The 19,830-nt window shown below is 40.4% G+C and overlaps 1 protein-coding gene across 4 annotated transcripts in view; it reads right to left on the bottom strand.

Moving 5' to 3' along the window:
• The window catches only part of VPS13C (vacuolar protein sorting 13 homolog C), a 201,604-nt gene that overhangs the window by 30,708 nt on the left and 151,066 nt on the right, over nucleotides 1-19,830 (bottom strand). For all 4 annotated transcript variants that reach the window (XM_056130834.1, XM_056130835.1, XM_056130836.1 and 1 more), the window contains 6 exons: nucleotides 17,931-18,166; nucleotides 5,220-5,361; nucleotides 4,482-4,622; nucleotides 3,670-3,751; nucleotides 3,506-3,575; nucleotides 87-198 (listed from right to left, as the gene is read on the bottom strand). In XM_056130834.1, coding sequence (XP_055986809.1) covers nucleotides 87-198; nucleotides 3,506-3,575; nucleotides 3,670-3,751; nucleotides 4,482-4,622; nucleotides 5,220-5,361; nucleotides 17,931-18,166 — 783 coding nt within the window. The remainder of the gene's footprint in view (nucleotides 1-86; nucleotides 199-3,505; nucleotides 3,576-3,669; nucleotides 3,752-4,481; nucleotides 4,623-5,219; nucleotides 5,362-17,930; nucleotides 18,167-19,830) is intronic.

Below are 19,830 nucleotides of genomic sequence, written 5' to 3'. Positions count from 1 at the left end.
TGGTTGATTCCCACCCCCCACCCCCCGCAAAAGGCTGATTTCAGTTTTAATCTTATAATTTTCCCAATAAAATAAAAAATCATTACCCTCTTTTTTTCAGCTTCGGGGTCTGTTGTTGGGGTAAACAATGCAATAATAGCTCCTAGAAATGCCTGGTCAACTTTTAAGGCCATCTCCTGAATGAGGACCATAAAATACCTAGGGGAAAAGAATTAGAATGAAAAACCCTTTTTTATCAAATCTTGTCACTTTCAATGTTAAAACACCACATTGAGTTAAAAGCTTAAGACCTTGTTCCCTACTTTCTTGAAAGTGCCATAGTGGGGCGATAGCACAGTGGGTAGGGCATTTGCCTTGCAAGCGGCCGACCTGGGTTCTTTTTTTTTTTTTTTTTTTTTTTTTTTTTTTTTTCCCTTTATTTTATTTTATTTTTTTGAAGTTGTAGATTTACAATTTTTTGTGCTTTGGTTTCAATTATACAATGATCAGATACCCATCCCTCCACCAGTGCCCATTTTCCACCACCATGGATAATATCCCTCCCACCCCCATCCCCCCATCCCCCGTCTCTGTGGCAGGGCAATCCCCTGTGTTCTCTCTCTCCTTTTGGGTGTTGTGGTCTGCAAAAGAGGCATTGAGTGGCAAACATGTTCAGTCCATAGTCTACTTTCGACATGCATCTCCCCTCCTGGGAGGATCCTCCAAACATCCTTTATTTGGTGCTCCCTTCTCTATCTGAATAGCCCTTTCCTCTAGGATACACGGCTGGCCTCTAAGTTATGGAGTAATCCTCCTGGTGCTGATCTCAGCTATTCTTGGGTATTAATCTCATACTTTGTTACTTTATATCCCCCAGATGAATGCAATCTTTCTATGTCTATCCCTCTCTTTCTGACTCATTTCGCTTAGCATGATACTTTCCATATTGTACCACTTGTATGTAAATTTCATGACTTCATCTTTTCTAAGAGCTACATAGTACTCCATTGTGTAGATGTACCAAAGTTTCTTTAACCAGTCATCTGTTCTTGGGCATTCAGGTTTCTTCCAGTTTCTGGCTATTGTAAAGAGGGCTGCAATGAACAAACAAGTGCAGATGTCACTTCGACTATACATTTTTGCCTCTCTGGGATATATTCCCAGGAGTGGTATTGCTGGGTCAAATGGGAGCTCAATTTCTAATTTTTTGAGAATCGTCCATACTGTTTTCCAGAAGGGCTGAACCAGTCGGCATTCCCACCAACAGTGAAGGAGTGTCCCTTTCTCGCCACAACCACGCCAGCATCGGTTGCTTTTGTTCTTTTGAATGTGGGCCAGTCTCTGAGGTGTGAGATGGTATCTCATTGTGGTTTTGATCTGCATCTCTCTGATGATTAATGATGTAGAGCATTTTCTCATGTGCTTTTTTGCCATTCGGATTTCTTCTTTGAGAAAGTTTCTGTTCATTTCATTGCCCCATTTTTGGATGGGGTTGGATGTTTTCTTCTTGTGGAGTTTAACCAGTATTTTGTATATCCTGGATATCAACCCCTTGTCAGATGTGTATTCGGTGAATATCCTTTCCCATTCTGTAGACTGTCTTTGTATTTTGGTCACTGATCAGGGACGAGACAGGGATGCCCACTCTCTCCACTGCTGTTCAATATAGTACTGGAAGTACTTGCAATAGTGATTAGGCAGGAAAAAGATATTAAGGGCATTCAGGTAGGAAAGGAAGAAATCAAGCTCTCACTATTCGCAGATGATATGATACTCTACTTAGAGAACCCAATAACTTCCACCAAAAAACTCTTAGAAACAATAGACTCGTATAGTAAAGTTGCAGGTTATAAAATCAATACCCAAAAGTCCATGGCTTTCCTATACGCAAACAGTGAGAGAGAAGAAAGCAACATGAAAAAAACAATCCCATTCACAATTGTGCCCCAGAAAATCAAGTACCTAGGAATCAGCTTAACTAAGGAAGTAAAGGACCTGTACAAAGAAAACTACAAAACGCTACTTCAGGAAATAAAAGAGGACATGAGGAAATGGAAAGATATCCCCTGCTCATGGGTCGGGAGACTTAACATTGTCAAAATGGCAATACTACCGAAAGCATTGTATAAATTCAATGCAATCCCTATAAGGATACCCATGACATTCTTCAAAGAAATGGAGCAAACACTCTTGAAATTTATATGGAACAATAAGCCCCCACGAATAGCTAAAGCAATTCTTGGGAAAAAGAAAATGGGAGGAATCAACCTCCCGAACTTCAAACTGTACTACAAAGCAGTAATAATTAAAACAGCATGGTACTGGAACAAAGGCAGAACTGCAGACCAATGGAACAGGGTTGAATACACTGACATCTCTCCTCAATCATATGCTCATCTAATCTTTGATAAAGGTGCAAGTAATGTGAAGTGGAGTAAGGAAAGCCTCTTTAATAAATTGTGTTGGCATCACTGGACGGCTACATGCAAAAAAATAGGCTCAGAACTCTGCCTAACACCATGTACAAAAGTAAGATCAAAATGGATTAAAGACCTCAACATCAGACCAGAAACCATAAGGTACATTGAAGATAAAGTTGGCAAAACCCTCCATGACATTGAAGCTAATGGTGTCTTCAAAGATGCCACGCCACTGGCCAAGCAAGTGAAAACAGAGATAGACAAATGGGACTATCTTAAACTAAGAAGCTTCGACCTGGGTTCTAACCCCAGCATTCCATATGGTTCCCTGAGCACTGCCAGCAGTAATTCCTGAGAGCAAAGCCAGGAGTAATCCCTGAGCATTGCTGGGTGTGACCCAAAAAGGGGGAAAAAAAGTGCTAAAGTAGGGACAAAAGAGGTAGAATTCAGCATTATATTTTAACTGTAAGAACAAAAGGGAATGCCCTACCACAGAAGCAGGGTGGGCTGGGGGGGATGGAGGGTGGGAGGGATACTGGGATCCGTGGTGGTGGGAAAGGGGCACTGGTGGAGGATGGGTATTTAATCATTGTATAATTGAAACCTAAGCACAAAAATTTGTAAGTCTAACTGTACCTCATGGTGTCTCACTAATAAAAATTTAAAAAAAAAGAAAGATAACGTCTATTAAGACTGCTTTTCTTAAAGGGCTCATTAAAGTATACTGCAATTTAACACTTAACATTTAAAGTCCCTAATCCCATATTTATCATATTACAGATACAAATATTCCATTTTTGAAGTCTGTATCAATCGCTTTAAAGAACACATCTCACAAACACATGTAGCATTTACATTTCATACTTTCGTGGTCTGATTGTAGTGACAATGGGAAAATAGAAGGAGGTTAAGGGATCTTACCCTTCAAACACTGAGAGTCTATTATTAAAATAAGTTTCAATGCAGAAAATTACTTGGCCAAAAATTGACTAATATATTCCAGTGAGAAATAATTTTTATACATCAGTGATATTTCAAATGAGCCAAAATTAAGTTTAAAGTAGATTTCCATTTTAAACTTCTTGAAATAATTAGGGGCTTCTTACTTGAACTGTAGGACTTTGCTGTACTCGTTGAATCTTGTGATGATACTTACATCAATAAAAGGTTTAGGCTCTGAAAGGAAGAACAGAAACAAGAAGAAAAGCAAATCAAGCTTTGTGCTAGGTCAAAGCAAATTCTGCTTTAACTTCATAAACTTTATTTTTACCTGAATCCATAGCAATTGATTTCGGAGGGGCCACAGGATGGAATATAACAGGAAACATTGTACCTGGTAACTGATTATCAACCTGAAAAAGTTCCAAATTGAAACAAAATTAGCCTCGGCAATATTTTAAATTTATTATAAGTTTATATAATATTAGAGGTAATATTATAGGCAGTACTATCCATTTTATAATCAGTAAATGGAGTAGTATGAGAAGTTTTATTTAAGTCTACAATTCTAACATAACTCAGCAAAGGCACGTTTTCATATACAAGAACAGATAAGTACCCTCACGTGACATTAACCCTGAGGTCCATGTAGACCATGAATGTCTGTCCCTATGGAGCATGGGACTTATCAACTTGTAATTTAACTAAAATTAAGACACAGAATAGCAGGTAGAGAGAAAAAAAGAATAAAAATCTCCTCAATATCAGGTTGTTAAAATAAAATAAAAAGAAGAGAAGGAGGGAGGGAGGAAGGTAGAAGTGAGCTTGAATAAACTAACGGTAACTCCCTTGCAGAATAACAAAAGAAAATCTCATTGAGAGATCACATGATAAAAGTCAAAGGACTATTTCACAGTGACCACTTTAGTAAAAGAAACACTTGCATGCTAACTAGACAATTTAAATCACTTTAATAGACTTGGATGGTGGGTATGCTAAGTAAGATACCTGGAAGAAGGAAAATAATACATACAACAGGAAAACAGCAGTTACAAAGTATGTTGGTACTTTTGGATACAAATAACTATTAGCCACAAGATACTAAAGTCATTCCATATAACCACTGAAGAAAACAATCATTACCTGAAGCCAATACAACCTGGCCCTTAAACTTCTCTGGTGAGGAGACTGCTTAAATTCAACCTGAATTCCTGATAAATAATCCCGCCTTATAGGGCACTGAATTGGAAGGCGCATTGCCATTGGAACTTTATCAAAGTTGACCTGGAAAAAAAGGCACGTGCTGTGTGAGGAGCTGGTGTTAGCAGTGTTAAGTGACTACATTTCAAATATTCCCTGGCGCCATGTGGCTTCCCAAGAATCACTGGATACGGCCCTGGTGGGCTCTGGGCTCCAGGGGGTCGAGCAATACCACAGCCTTAGGCCTGGCACGTGACACCAGACAAGCTGACCTTAGGGCCATGGAGGAGCTGGACATAGAAATCCACAGTGTCTTACAAAGCCTTTACTTAGCAGCAGACACGGTACCATTTGAAATGTCAGAAAAGCGTTTCAATAAGAAATCTTAATTTCTCCATAATTTCACTGACAACAAGTTAGATACAACCCTTATAAAAAGAAAAACTTGTAAAAATGCAGAATAAATATTTCAATGTTTCACAGTATATGAATTAAGAATATATCTAGTCAAAATATACTAAGTTTATTAGTAATATCAAACTTACTAATAAATGAATCTACTAATAAATGAGAGTTATTGACTTCTTTACATAAATTTCCACTTGGACAGTAAAATTTTACGTACTATCCACCAGCAGCAACAAACTACAAACATAAAATCAAACAAAAAGTTTTATTTACCTCAAAATTACTGTCTAATTTAATCCAGCCCTGGCCACTCGATGCTTGGTATTTCTTGTAAGATTGTTCCAACAACATTATCTGCTTTTGATTAAAAGGCTTCCATTTCTGTTTTGGCTTCATCTCCCAAACAACACCAGAACTGAAATTCACAATGAAATTTAGATCAAGAAGCATAGTTAGGTTTATGGAACCATTACTGAATGCCAAATTACTATGCCTATTATTTAATCTCCTTATAAACATTCTGTTTATACAAGAGGATTTTAAAACATGAAAATCTACCTATTATACAATAATGAAAGTCATTCTTCATCTGCATTTGTATGTTCATTGCTGCACTGTTCACAATAGCCAAAATCTGGAAAAAAACCGAGTGCTCAAGAACAGATGACTGGTTAAAAAAACTTTGGTACATCTACACAATGGAATACTATGCAACTGTTAGAAAAGATGAAGTCATGAAATTTGCATATAAGTGGATCAACATGTAAAGTATCATGTTAAGTGAAATGAGTCAGAAAGAGAGGGACAGAGATAGAAAGATTGCATTCATCTGTGGAATATAAAGTAACAGAATGGGAGACTAATAGTAGCGATAAGGACCAGGAGTTTAACTCCACAGCTTCTGGAAGCTGGCCTCACATGTTGGGGAAAAAGGCAGCTCAGACAGAGAAGGGAACACCAAGTGAAGGGTTTTTGGACGACCTGCTCAGGTTGGGAGATGCGAGCCGTATGTAGACTATAGATCGAACACAATTGCCACTCTGTGCCTCTAATGCAAACTACACCGCCCAAAAGGAAAGAGAGAACAAAAGGGAATACCTTGCCACAGAGCTGGGGGGGAGGGGGTGGGAGGGATACTGGGATCATTGGTGGTGGAGAATGGGCACTGGTAGAGGGATGGGTTCTCGATCATTGTATGACTGAAACACATGCACAAAAGTTTGTAAGTATGTAATTGTACCTCAGGGAGATTCACTAATAAAAAAATGAAATTAAAAAGAAAATACACATGGAAAGGTATTTGGGTGGAAGGGGCTTGGTGTTCAGGGATCAAATCTAGGGTCTCACACAAGTAGATAAAGATATTTAGGTACATGGATGTGTAATTAAAAAATAAATTACAAAAGGTCAAAAAAAATCATTCTTCTTCAGCATGGGTAATAGCATTTCGCTTATTCTGGGCTCAAAGTTGATGGTCCTATTATCAAAATCTATTGCAAATGTCCACTTGTTAATACAGATCCACACTGAGAATCCTTAAAACCTATTCACTAAGGCAGGCACTGCCAAATACTGATGCCACTATATGTGAATACTATTTTAGCTGAGGATAAGTACTCCTTGTAATACATTCTATCTTGTTTTTTATACAATTCTCCATTCATTAGACTCATTTCTTGATGAGAAGGATGCCAATAATTTATCACACCAATAATTTGCAGATCGATAACTTCCAACTAAAATTAGGTAGAAGATCTTTCATTAGGGTCCAGAGAGGTAGCAGACTGGGTAAGGAGCTTGCCTTGCACAAGGTGGACCCAGATTTTATACCTGGCATCCCATATGGTCCCCCACGCACGGCCAGGAGTAACTTCTGAAGCAGAGCCAGGAGTAACCCCTGAGTATTGCCATATGTGCCCTCTCCCCCCTGCAAAAAATAAGAGTTTATTTTTAATTGTGTCCATGACACAACTAAACTGATTTTGAAATGTGAAAGTTTCCTACAGTTGCTCTGAGATCAGAAAAAAAATTCTTAAAATTATAGTTGCATGTCATACAATATGACCTGCATGGGACAGAGATTTTACTTCTTGTCATTTAATTCTAAACTGCACAGGAAGTATGTGAAACAGTGGCATTACTTGTAATTTAAACAATGGTAGCTGTCCTTGAGACAGTCGCATATAAATGCTTCTTTACAGATTCTTCTTAAATTCTTCGGCTTTTATATTGGAAATCAGTTCTGCAGATAAGCTAATTTCCAAAGCCAAAGTCTTTACAAATAGCACCTGAGCATAGTTCTTATTGTTCAGAAAATTTTCAATCTTGAACCAGAACTCAAAAAAAGAGAATAACAAAAATCATCATTTAAAATGATAGCCATCACTTTTCTATATAGTAAGCTTGAGTTTATTCAGCTTTCCCTCCTTTCCTCCCTCCCTTCCTTCCTTCTACCCCCTTTTTTAAAGATTGTTCTGGTTTGGTGGATCACATTCGGTGGTTTACACCCGACTCTGTGCACAGGGATCAGTCTAGCAGAGCGGAGACCCTTTGCAGGTGCTGAGTATTAATAAAGGGTTGGCCATGTGCCAACAAAGTGCCTTAATCCCCATTCTATCTCTCTGGCTCCTTAGATTTTATTTCTAACCAAAAAAATTACAGAACCAATGAAGGTTAAGTCTACTAATGTGAATGCTCATTAATTTACTCTATTGGTAAGACTGATGTGTAACAGATGAACCCAAATACTCTACACAAAGTACCTGAAGATAAACTATATTTTAAAGCGAATCTTGACACCAAGCTTATACCTGTCTCAAACAATAATCATAAACTCTAACAATTTTCACAAGTGTGATCAATTTGTCCAACTGAGGTTTTTTTTTTTCCTCAGCATATATTTTTTCCCATTATCTGTTGTAATTTCTCTGAGAAGATGCCACTTCAGCCTCTACCAAATTTGCATTATAAGTAGTAATTATAAGTAGTAATGTAAATTTGGTAGAGGCTGAAGTGGCATCTTCTCAGAGAAATTACAACTGATGATAGGGAAAAAATATAAGTTGAGGAAAAAAAACACTCAGTTGGAAAGGTTTTAAAACGTTTAATAAATGGAAATAATGGGAAACTGAGCTCATTGTATAGCTGCTTTGGGAAATAATTCAGCAGTTCCTGAATGGGTTAACCTAGTATTACCATATGATCCAGTAATTGCATGCCTAGGTAACTGCCTCTATAATGATTTAGTACTACTGTAATAAAGTATGGAAAGCTAGCAAACTTAAAACAGCTCTTATAACCTTTCTCACAGTTTTAGGGACTACAAGTGCTACATCAAGGGGTCAGGGCTTCTCGTACCCTTAGGAGAAACCCTCTCCCTTCAAAGAGCTTCTGGTCTTTGCCTGGAATTTATCACATTTGTGGCCTCCAGCTTCACCTGGACTTGTTTTTTTGTCTTTTCTAATTTTGCTTTGTCTTTTCTAATTTTGCTCTTTTTATCAGACACTGCCTCTGCTGCATTGTGGCCTACCCCAGTGCCCTCATTTTAACTTGATAGCACAGGGGTAGAACATTTGCCTTGCATGCAGCTGGTCGGGCCGACCCGGGTTTGATTCCTCCGCCCCTCTTGGAGAGCCCAGCAAGCTACTGAGAGTATCTCGCCTGCACGGCAAAGCCTGGCAAGCTACCCATGACGTATTCAATATGTCAAACACAGTAACAACAAGTCTCATGATGGAGACATTACTGGTGCCCTGCTCGAGCAAATCGATGAACAATGGGAGGACAGTACTACATTGCAGTGCTACTTGTTTGGAAACACTCTACATACACTAGTGTTGATCTATGCAAACTATCACAGAGGGAAACTCTTCAGCTTCTCAGACAAGCAAACGGCACTGCCAACATCTGCTGACTCATCAAGAGTCCAGGACAATTCACTCAAAATGAAATTTCCAATGATTTTAACAGATGATTGAATTTGTTTAGAGTATCTTCAATTCATGTTCTCCCAAAAAGGGATCCAAGTTTACTTTCTCTGGACAAATTTCTGGTTTTTTTCTGTTAATAGTTTAGGGTTAATTCTGTTTGGGGGCCACGACCAGCAAGTGCTCAGGGCTTACTCCTAGTTCTGTGCTCTGGGGATTATATGCCTTGCTGGGATGTAAATGGGATTAGCAGCATGCAAGCCAAGCACCTTAACCTCTGTACTATCTCTCCTGCACATTAACAGTCTAATTTTTGTTGTTTTGATTGCAGAGTCGAGGATCAAGTGATTCAAAAATTTTGGTTGCATTTTAAGCTTCTCATTTTTCTTAGATTCTGCTATGATGAGATGTTTTGTCTTCATACACATTCTAATTTTCTGGTCATTGATTTACTGTGAGTCGGGCATATTGTGAGGAAAGCTGAGTTTGGAAATGTCAATATACACTGAATTCTTTCAGCACAAGTGCAGAGTCATTTATTATAAAGTAAAATAATGCTTTGCTGTTTTATTCGATAACTGTCCTAACAGTCATTCAAAGTCCACTTATTTTACTTTGATATGAATGTACATTAATTTTTTTAAAAACGCTGTAGAACTTGTATGGCATTCAAACATGCTCAGGTCACAAATATGTGACTCACTTGTTGTGTGTTCACTGGCCATGCACAAGTCACTGTGGTATTATTAAAGAAAAAAATAAAGCAAGGCTGTGTTCTAATACAACTTTACTTTTGTGAAGCAGGCATTCAAGTTCATAGAACTTTCATGTGCCATGAAACATGTTTCCTTAGACTTTTTACACCTATTTACAAAATACAAAACGGTTGGAAGAGGTACCTGCTTCTGCGGCCTCCTCCCCACCCAGACCCGCGTCCCTGAACGCCAGCCACCAGGACCCAGGCCTGGGGCACGTGCCTCCATTTCCCCAGTGAGGGGAAGCCCAAATAGTAGCCACCCTCCCGCCCCCGCCCCCAACAGATCTATGGACTAGCATCCTGACTGGCTGGGGGTGTGGCCTCCACTGTAGGGGGCGTGTCTTCCTCAAAAGTAGGTGTGGCCTTCTATAAAGCCGCAGTTCTTTTTCTCACTCCTAGCACTCTCAACCCACATCCCAATCTTCATCACCTAATTCTGTGGAAAATGTCCTGGCCACCTTAAACACAATATGACAATAATCCACCAGCCTACTCCCATTCCAACAAAAGACCAGTATACCCAAGAAGCTGTACAAACCCAATATAAAAGAACACCTCCTCAAACTTTTCACAAACCAAAAAATAATGTCTGACAGGAAGGACATATTCTAGAAGGGGAGAAGGGTGACCAAGATCCATCAACCTTATTCAGAATCCTTTCCCGCAATAATAGGGAATAGTGCTAGTGAACTTGAAGGTTTTACCTCTATACAACAAAAACAGCATGAAGAAACAGCACAAATCTCCATTACTAGGAGAGGAAGAAGAAAAGAGTCCCGAATACTCAACAGGGGTTACCCCCAAATAAGATCTCTCCGATAAAGAATTCTGAGATGAAATGCTAAGGATGTTCAAGGAACTCAAAGAATCAACGGAGCAGGCATCCAGAAAATTAAAGGAAGAAATGAAAGAAACAGTGGAATGAACAGCAAAGAAAAATACAGGAAGAAATGAGAGCAGAAACAAGAAAGCTACAAAAAGAAATGTAACAAATAAAGGATTCGGTAGATGAAATTAAAAACTCAGTGGGTCCCCTCAGCAGTAGAATGACTACAGCTGAAGACAGAATTAGTGAGCTTGAATATGAATGGCAGAAATCGAACAGTCAACAAGAAACAATGGGAAAAGACCATCAAAATAGCTCTCAGGTGAATCAGAGAGTTAGGGGACAACTCCAAGAGGAACAACTTAGAATCATAGGAGAATCAGAAAGGCAGGGAAGCAACTCCCATGAAAAAGCCACAGTTAAATCATTGCTGGAAACTTCCCAGAGTTAGAGAATGCAGACATCCAATCCAAGGAGCAAGAAGGGTGCCAGCTAAAAGAGACCCTAATTAAGATACTCCAAGGCACATCATAGTCAGAATGATGGATACCGTGGATAGAGACACAATACTGAAAGCAGTAAGGTCAATGAAGGAAATCACATACAAAGGAGTACTCTTTAGATTCACAGCAGACCTATCAGAGGAAACCCTCCAAGCCCGAAGACAACGGTGGGATACAGTGAAAACACTCAATGAAATAAATGCCTCATTTATCCAGCTAAACTCTCATTCAAACTCAATGGAACAATACACCATTTTACAGATAACAGCTCGGGAACTTCATAGACTTAAAACCAAACCTAAAAGGAAAACTAAAAGGGCTCCTGTAATTCAAGAAGGAAAACACCCATAAGCAAAACAAACCCTTACAAAAGATGGCACAAAACCCCATGGCAATAATCTCTCTCAATGTCAATGGTCTAAACGCACCAATCAGGAGACAGAGTGGCAAAATGGATCCAGAAACTGAAACAAACATTCTGCTGCCTAAATGTAACTCATCTGAACAGACAGAGCAAAAACAGACTCACAGTTAAAGGATGGAAAACAACCCTGTAAGCAAACAACTCCCTCAAAAACGCTGGGGTGGCCATACTAGTATCTGACAACAAAGATTTCAGGTTGAAAAAGATTAGAAGGGACAACGAAGGCAATTTTCTATTTCTCAAGGGATATGTTCAACAGGAAGAAATCACACCCTTAAATGTATATGCACCTAATGAGGGACCAGCTAAATACTTAAAACAACTGCTAACAGATTTTAAAGAGGACACTGCTAACAATACATTAGTAGTTGGAGACTTCAACATCACCTTATCACTTCTGGATAGATCAACATGATCAAAACTCAGCAAGGAAACACTGGCTTTGAAGGAAGAAATAGAAAAGAGAGGGTTAATAGACCTATAAAGGGCTTTACACCCGGAAAAGAAAGAATACGCTTTCTTCCAGTGTTTTCCACGGAACATTTTCTAAAATAGACAAATGCTGGATCACAAAACATACCTCAATAGAATTAGGAAGACAGAAATTGTATCAACTATCTTTTCAGACTACAGTGTGCTGAAGATAGATGCAAATCACACAGACACGGAGAACCAAATCAAACACCTGAAAATTAAACAACTCAATGTTGAACAATGAGTGGGTCAGGAAGGAAGTCAAGGAAGAAATCAAAAGATACCTGGAAACAAATGAGAATGAAGATACGAGCTACCAGAACCTATGGGATGCAGCTAAAGCCGTGTTAAGAGGAACATTTATAGCCTTGCAAGCATTCCTCAGGAAGGAAGGGCCTATATATATAATTTGACTTCACAGCTCAAGATCTTAGAAAAAAGCCAACAACAGGAAGCCAAACCAGGCCAAAGGAAAAAAATAATAAAACTTAGACCAGAAATTAACGACATGGAAACTCAAAAAACAATCTGAAAGGTCAAAGAAACCAAAAGCTGTTCTTTGAGAAAATAAACAAGTTTGATAAACCACTAGCAAGACTCATAAAGAAAGAGAACCCTAATAAACCGAATCAGAAATGAAAAAGGGACATCACAACAGAAACCAATGAAATTCAAAAGATCAACAGAGACTACTTTGAGAGTCTGTATGCCACTAAACAAGAGAACCTAGAAGAAATGGATAAATTCGTGGATTCCTATAATCTACAAAGATTGAACCAAGAAGACTTGGAATACCTGAATAGACCCATTAATATCAAGGAAATTCAAACCGTAATCAAAAGTCTTTCCAAAAACAAAAGCCCAGGCCCAGATGGATTCACTAGCGAATTCTTCTAAACATTTAAAGAAGACCTGTTGCCAGTTTCCCTCAAATTTTCCAGGAAATTGAAAAAATAGGAACTCTCCCAAACAGTTTCTATGAGGCACATATCTCCCTAATACCAAAAGCAAAGACACCATTAACAAAGAAAATTACAAGCCAATATCTCTGATGAACATCGATACAAAGATCCTCAACAAAATATTAGCAAATAGAATGCAATAACTCATCTAAAAGATTATATACTATGACCAAGTGGGATTCATCCCAGGGAAATCAATCAACATAATCCATCATATCAACAAAAGTCACTGTCACTGTCACTGTTCTCCCATTATTCATCAATTTGCTCAAGCAGACCCAGTAACACTGTGAGACTTGTTACTGTGTTTGGCATATCAAATACATCACGGGTAGCTTGCCAGGCTTTGTCGTGCAGGCGAGACACTCTTGGTAGCTTGCTGGGCTCTCCGAGAGGGGTGGAGGAATCAAATTCGGGTCAGCCATGTTGGCTGCGTGCAAGGCAAACGCCCTCCCTGCTGTGCTATCGCTTCAGCCCAAATATCACAGTCATGGTCCTCCCATTGTTCATCGATTTGCTCGAGCGGGCCCAGTAACGTCTCCATCATGAGACTTGTTGTTACTGTGTTTGGCATATTGAATATGTCACGGGTAGCTTGCCAGGCTTTGCTGTGCGGGTGAGATACTCTCGGTCGCTTGCCAGGCTCTCCGAGAGGGGCGGAGGAATTGAACCCAGCTCAGCCGGGCCAGCTGCATGCAAGGCAAATGCCCTACCGCTATGCTATCAGTCCAGCCTATCAACAAAAGTAAAGATAAAAACCATATCAATAGATGAAAAGAAAGCATTTGACAAGATCCAACACCCATTTATGATAAAAACTCTCACAAAAAGGGTTTAGAAGGAACTTTCCTCAAGATAGTCAAAGTCATCTATGACAAACCCATGGCAAGCATTATCCTCAATGGGGAAAAACTACAGGACTTCCCTCTAAGATCAGGGACAAAACAAGGATGCCCAATCTCACCACTTCTGTTCAATATAGTACTGGAAATACTTGCAATAGCACATAAGCAGAAAAAGATATTAAGGGCATCAGATAGGAAAGGAAGAAATCAAGCTCTCACTATTCGCAGATGATATGGTATTATATCTAGAGAATCCTAAACTCTCTACCAAGAAACTCCTAGAAACAATAGACTTGTACATTAAAGTCACAGGCAATGAAATCAATACCCAAAAATCCATGGCCTTCCTATATGCAAATAATGAGACAGAGGAAAGAGACATGAAAGAAAGCAATCCCGATCACAACCGTGCCCCACAAAATCAAGTACCTCGGAATCAACCTAAGAAGGTAAAGGAACTCTACAAAGAAAACTACAAAACGCTACTCAACAAAATAAAAGAGGACATGAGGAAATGGAAACATATCCCCTGCTCATTGATGGAAGAATTAACATTGTCAAAATGGCAATAATCCCCAAGGCACTATAAAGATTCTATGCAATCCCTATAAGGATACCCATAAAATTCTTCAAAGAAATAGATCAAGCACTCCTAAAATTCATTTGGAACAACAAACACCCATGAATAGTTAAAGCAGTTCTTGGGAAAAAGACGATGGGAGGCATCACCCTTCCCAACCTCAAACTCTACTAGAAAGCGGTAACAATTAAAACAGCATGGTACTGGTACAAAGGCAGAGCCATAGACCAATGCAACAGGGTGGAATATCCCTACACACAACCCCTAAAGTATAAACATCTAATCTTTGATAAAGGAGCAAAAAATGTGAAGTAGAGCAAGGAAAGTCTCTTTAACAAATGATGCTGGCATAACTGGACAAACATATAAAAAAAATGGGCTTAGACCTCGACTTAACACCATGCACATAAGTCAGATCAAAATGGATTAAAGACCTCAACATCAGACCAGAATCCATAAGATACATTGAAGACAAGTTTAGCAAAACCCTCCAGAATATTGAGACTAAGGGTATCTTCAAAGATGACACGCCACTGGTCAACCAAGTGGAAACAGAGATAAACAAATGGGACTATATTAAACTAAGAAACTTCTGCACCTCAAAAGATACAATGACCAAAATACAAAGACAATCTACAGATCGAAAAGAATATTTACCTAATACCCATCCAATAAGGGGTGGATATCAAGGATATACAAAGCACAGGTTGAACTCTACAAGAAGAAAAAATGCAACTCCATCAAAAAATGGAGTGATGAAATGAACAGAAACTTTGTCAAAGAAGAAATCTGAATGGCTATGAGAAAGGCACATGAGAAAATGCTCTACATCACTGGAAATGATCATCAGGAAGACGCAGATCAAAATAACAATGCAATATCATCTCACACTACAGAGACTGGCCCACATCCAAAAGAACAAAAGCAACCAGTGTTGGCTTGGATGTGGGGAGAAAGGGACTCTCTTTCACTGCTGGTGGGAATGCCAACTGGTTCAGCCCTTTTGGAAAACAGTATGGATGATTCTCAAAAAATTAGAGATTGAGCTCCCATTTGACCCAGCAATACCACTCCTGGGAATATATCCCAAAGATGCAAAAAAGTATAGTTGAAATTACATCTGCACTTGTATGTTCATTGCAGCACTGTTCTGGAAATAGCCAAAATCTGGAAAAAAACCAAGTGCCCAAGAATAGATGACTGGTTAAAGACTGGTTAAAGAAACTTTGGTACATCTACACAATGGAATACTATGCAGCTGTTAAGAAAAGATGAATTAATGAAATTTGCATAGAAGTGGTTCTACATGGAAAGTATCATGCTAAGTGAAATGAGCCAAAAAGAGAGGGACAGATGTAGAAAGTCTGCACTCATATGGGGAACATAAAGTACCAGAAGGGGAGACGAACACCCAAGATTAGTTGAGATATGTACCAGGAGATCTGCTCCACGGCTCGGGAGCTGGCAGCAGATGCTGGGGGAAAAGGGAGCTCAGATAGAGAAGGGAACACCAAGTAAAGGGTGTTTGGAGGACTCACTTGGGATGCGAGATGTGTGCTGAAAGTAGACTAGAGATCGGACTATAGACCAAACACAATGGCCACTCAATACCTCTATTGCAAACCACGACACCCTAAAGAAAAGAGAGAGCAAAAGGGAATGCCCTGTCACAGAGGTGGGGCAGGGAGGGGGGATGGGGTGGGGGGGAGGGTTACTGGTTTCATTGGTGGTGGAGAATGGGCACTGGTGAAGGGATGGGTACTCGATCATTGTATAATTGAAACCCAAGCATGAAAGTTTGTAAGTCTACTACTGTACCTCATGGTGTTTCACTAATAAAAAAATTTTAAAAAATAAAAATAAAAATAAAAAAATAAATAAATAAAACAGCTGGAAGAAAGCACAGGACCTGAAGCAGCTGTCCTGTGAGAGTCTGATCATGAGTCCAGATCCTGGCACCCAGGACAGACTATGCTCTTCACGGATCACTGCTGCTTGAGCCCCAACATACAAACAAGTACTACAAAAAGGGCATGACCCTCTAGTCAGCCACAGGACCACAAAGATGTGCCCATGCCATGGCCAGGAAGTGTGGCCCCTGGTGAGCACATGTGTGAGTACTGCAGCGCCCCCTGCAGGGCATTTCTGCCACTGCTGCTGTGGGCCCAGGAGAGAGCACAGCTGTGTCTCTGGGCCGGGAGCACCCGCCACTTCCTGTGCACCCCTGCCAGCATCACAGTGAAAAACTCACAGTGAAGGCAAGCCCAGTACCATCATCCCGGCATCCCAAACAACAGCTCCACAGTAGTTAAGGGAAGGGGCGGGATGGGGAGAGTGTACACAAACACAGAGGCAGAATCCAATGGCTCATGGATCACACTTTCGTGACCCAGGACTAGAGAATGTTATTTGCGTAATATTTAAAAATACAGCTCCATATTTAAAATTTTAAAATACGGTTCTGAAATGTACAGCCAAGAGAATATACTACTCACACAGTCGTGAGAGCATTAACATTAGTAGCACATTGTATTGGACTGGAGCAATAGCACAGCGGGTAGGGCGTTTGCCTTGTAGGCAGTCAACCTGAGTTTGATTCCTCCTTCCTTTTCGGAGAGCCTGGCAAAGCACCAAGAGTATCCCGCCCCCATGGCAGAGCCTGGAAAGCTCCCTGTGGTGTATTCAATATGCCAAGACCAGTAACAACAAATCTCACAATGGAGACGTTACTGGTGCCCGCTCGAGCAAATCGAGGAACAATGGGAGGACTGTGCTACAGTGTTACTGCACATGCTAATATTAACACTTTTTCATGGAGCCCTTCAAGAGTGCAAAGCACAGAACTACTGCAGCTACATGTGAAACATTTCACTCGGCGGTCTCCAAAACAGAATGAGTCTTTTACCAAAGCTCGTATGATTTTTAAGGCAAAATAAATAAATTTAAACATTTTTTTCCCCACAGGTATAAAGAGAACCAGAGAAACAATGTCTTGTCACTATTTTAAAAAAGCTAGTAGCCACCCATGAAAAATAATGTGCCCATGTTAAACACTGCCTCATGCATGAACTTTTTCTCAGATCTCTCCGGCCGCTGCTGCTGGCTGTCCCTGACGCAGGCTCGTCTTTCTAGCCCTGAGTATGTAAAATAGCGACTGCGTCCACCTGCCTTCCCAAGTCTGTGCGTGGTAAGTCTCTGTGGACCATCTCAGCTTTTATGACTCACTTTTTAAAACACACAGAAGCAACAAAATGATAGGTCTCTTTTTTCCCTATCTGCTGATGGTGGACACTACTAGAGCAAAAATACTATTTTTCTCCAACTTTCTACAAAAGAGGTTTTTCCACTAGCAGTGAAATCACACTCACTAGATTTCACCAAAAGAATCAACAATACACCAAATCCCAAAGAACCAATACTATGTATTCTCCACACATTGGTACTGTGTACTTAAATATCCATTTAAGATTTTTGACGTCTTTGGGCTGGAGAAATCATACAGAAATTAAAGTGCTTGCCTTGTGTTCAGTTCCTGGTACTCACCAGGGTCCTCTGAGCACTGTCAGTAGTGATCCCTGAGCACAAGAGCGAGCAGTAAGGCCCAAGTATGGGTATGGCCCAACGGCCACCCCCCCCGATTTATTAAAAAAATATTTCTGATACCTTATATTTGTTGTACTTTCATACCTGGTTATCCCAATATACGAAACTTCCTGCTTATTTTCATTGTTGACTAGTGAGAGCCCAAGGCTGTGGAGTGACAGGGTGAGCTCGTGATCAGCCTGCTCCATTTCTTCTGCCTGCAAGGCCTTGGAGACCAAGGCAACATCATCCGTGAACAGCAGGACCCTTTGGCGCCCATCCAAGAAGGACACCCAGTGCACTTGGTTGTTTGCATCATACGGGAACTGCCCACATTCGTCCTGGGTGTAAAAGAGACTTTATATTAAAACCATAAGCTACACATTTTTATTAAAGTTAAATTACAATAACTGAGACAGGTCAGAGAAGTACTTAAAAGTATTACTGCAATGGCTTCATGCCCATCCCTTGACCATTGTATAACAGAAATGCAAGCACGAAAGTTTGTAAGTCTGTAACTATACCTCACGGTGATTCACTAATAAAAAATTTTTTTTAAAAAAGTATGACTGCAAACTGGAAAATTTCTAGCAATCAAAACAAAATAAAAATTATGACCTGGTTATAGAAATGCTGTTTTTCTCAAACAATAGATTAGCCACTGTTAACTTTTGATGGGCTGGAGCGATAGCACAGTGGGTAGGCTGTTTGCCTTGCACACGCTAGGTCGGCCAACCCCAGTTCGATTCCTTCCTTCCCTCTCGGAGAGCCTGGGAAGCTACTGAGAGTATCTCTCCACATGGCAAAGCCTGGCAAGCTACCCGTGACATATTCGATATGCCAAACATAGTAACAATAAGTCTCACAATGTTACTGGGCCCTCTCGAGCAAATTGATGAACAATGGGAGACAGTGTTAGAGTGCTAACTTTTGATATCCCAATTTACCTACTTAATGCTTAAGGAGCCTTTATCAAAGACAAAGTATTCTGATGGCACCGCTGCTCTAAGATATTTGACTCCAAGATGGAGAACCTAGTAGAAAACCTAGTGGTTCAGTTCATTAGTTTTATCAGAAGTTTCTGATAAAACTAACTTAATTTAGGTGCCAAAGAGAGAGTACAACTGGGAAGATGGTGCTTGCCTTACACACAGCCAAACCTCATTCTACTCCAGCACTGTGCAGTTCCTCCAGAAGTGTTCTGAGCACCACAGGACTCCACCCCATCCCACAGCCCTGAAAACAAACAAAAACCTAGCCTAATTTATGTTTCTTCTTTAATAATTTTTGGAACTGCAGAGACAGTACAGCAGGTAAGGTACCTGTCTTGCATGGAGCGTACTGGGTTCCAACCTAGCACACCTGAGTACCACCAGGCATGATCCCTGAGTACAGAGCAAGGAGTCAACCCTGGGCATCACCAGGTGTGGTCCAAAATTCCCCAAAATAAAAGTGATTTAAATACATATGAATCATGTGGTTGAATACCCAGACTAAGGTGACAGGTTTGTGCTGGCTCGCTGAGGTGCTGTTTCAGCCCTTTGTTGAAGTTCTCACAGAACCCAGCCTGCTTTGCTCTGCTGCAAGAGCTCAGAATGACGCCTGCCTGGGGATGTGGAGGAGACAAGGGGCTAGAGCATATGGTCTGCACAAGGAGGGACCAAGTCTACTTCTAGGTGGCACGTGCATCCGAGCACTGCCCAGTCCAGCACTGGTTGGGCCCCCAACATGGCTGGACTAAGGAGCATGTTGCCTGGCCCTGCACTGCTCTGGGATGCATGGCTGGCTAGGTCATGCCAGGAGTGATTCCTGGGTGCCCTGAGCATTGCTTGGGAAGTGCCCATGCACCCAAGGGAGATCCTCTTGTTGTCCTGACTCAGACATCAAACAATTTATTTCAACCTCAGTCTGTGCTTCACAGCAACTTTCCAACTCAAATAAATAAAGATGCAACCAAGAGCAAAGGAATAGTTGGATGAGGCTCCCTGTTTGATTCCCAGCATGT

The sequence above is a fragment of the Sorex fumeus genome, unplaced genomic scaffold (assembly GCF_029834395.1).
Source record: "Sorex fumeus unplaced genomic scaffold, SorFum_2.1 ptg000081l, whole genome shotgun sequence".
Taxonomy (NCBI): Eukaryota; Metazoa; Chordata; class Mammalia; order Eulipotyphla; family Soricidae; genus Sorex; species Sorex fumeus.
The sequence above is the reverse complement of the archived record's forward strand: the minus strand, read 5'-3'. Positions and strand labels throughout refer to the sequence as shown.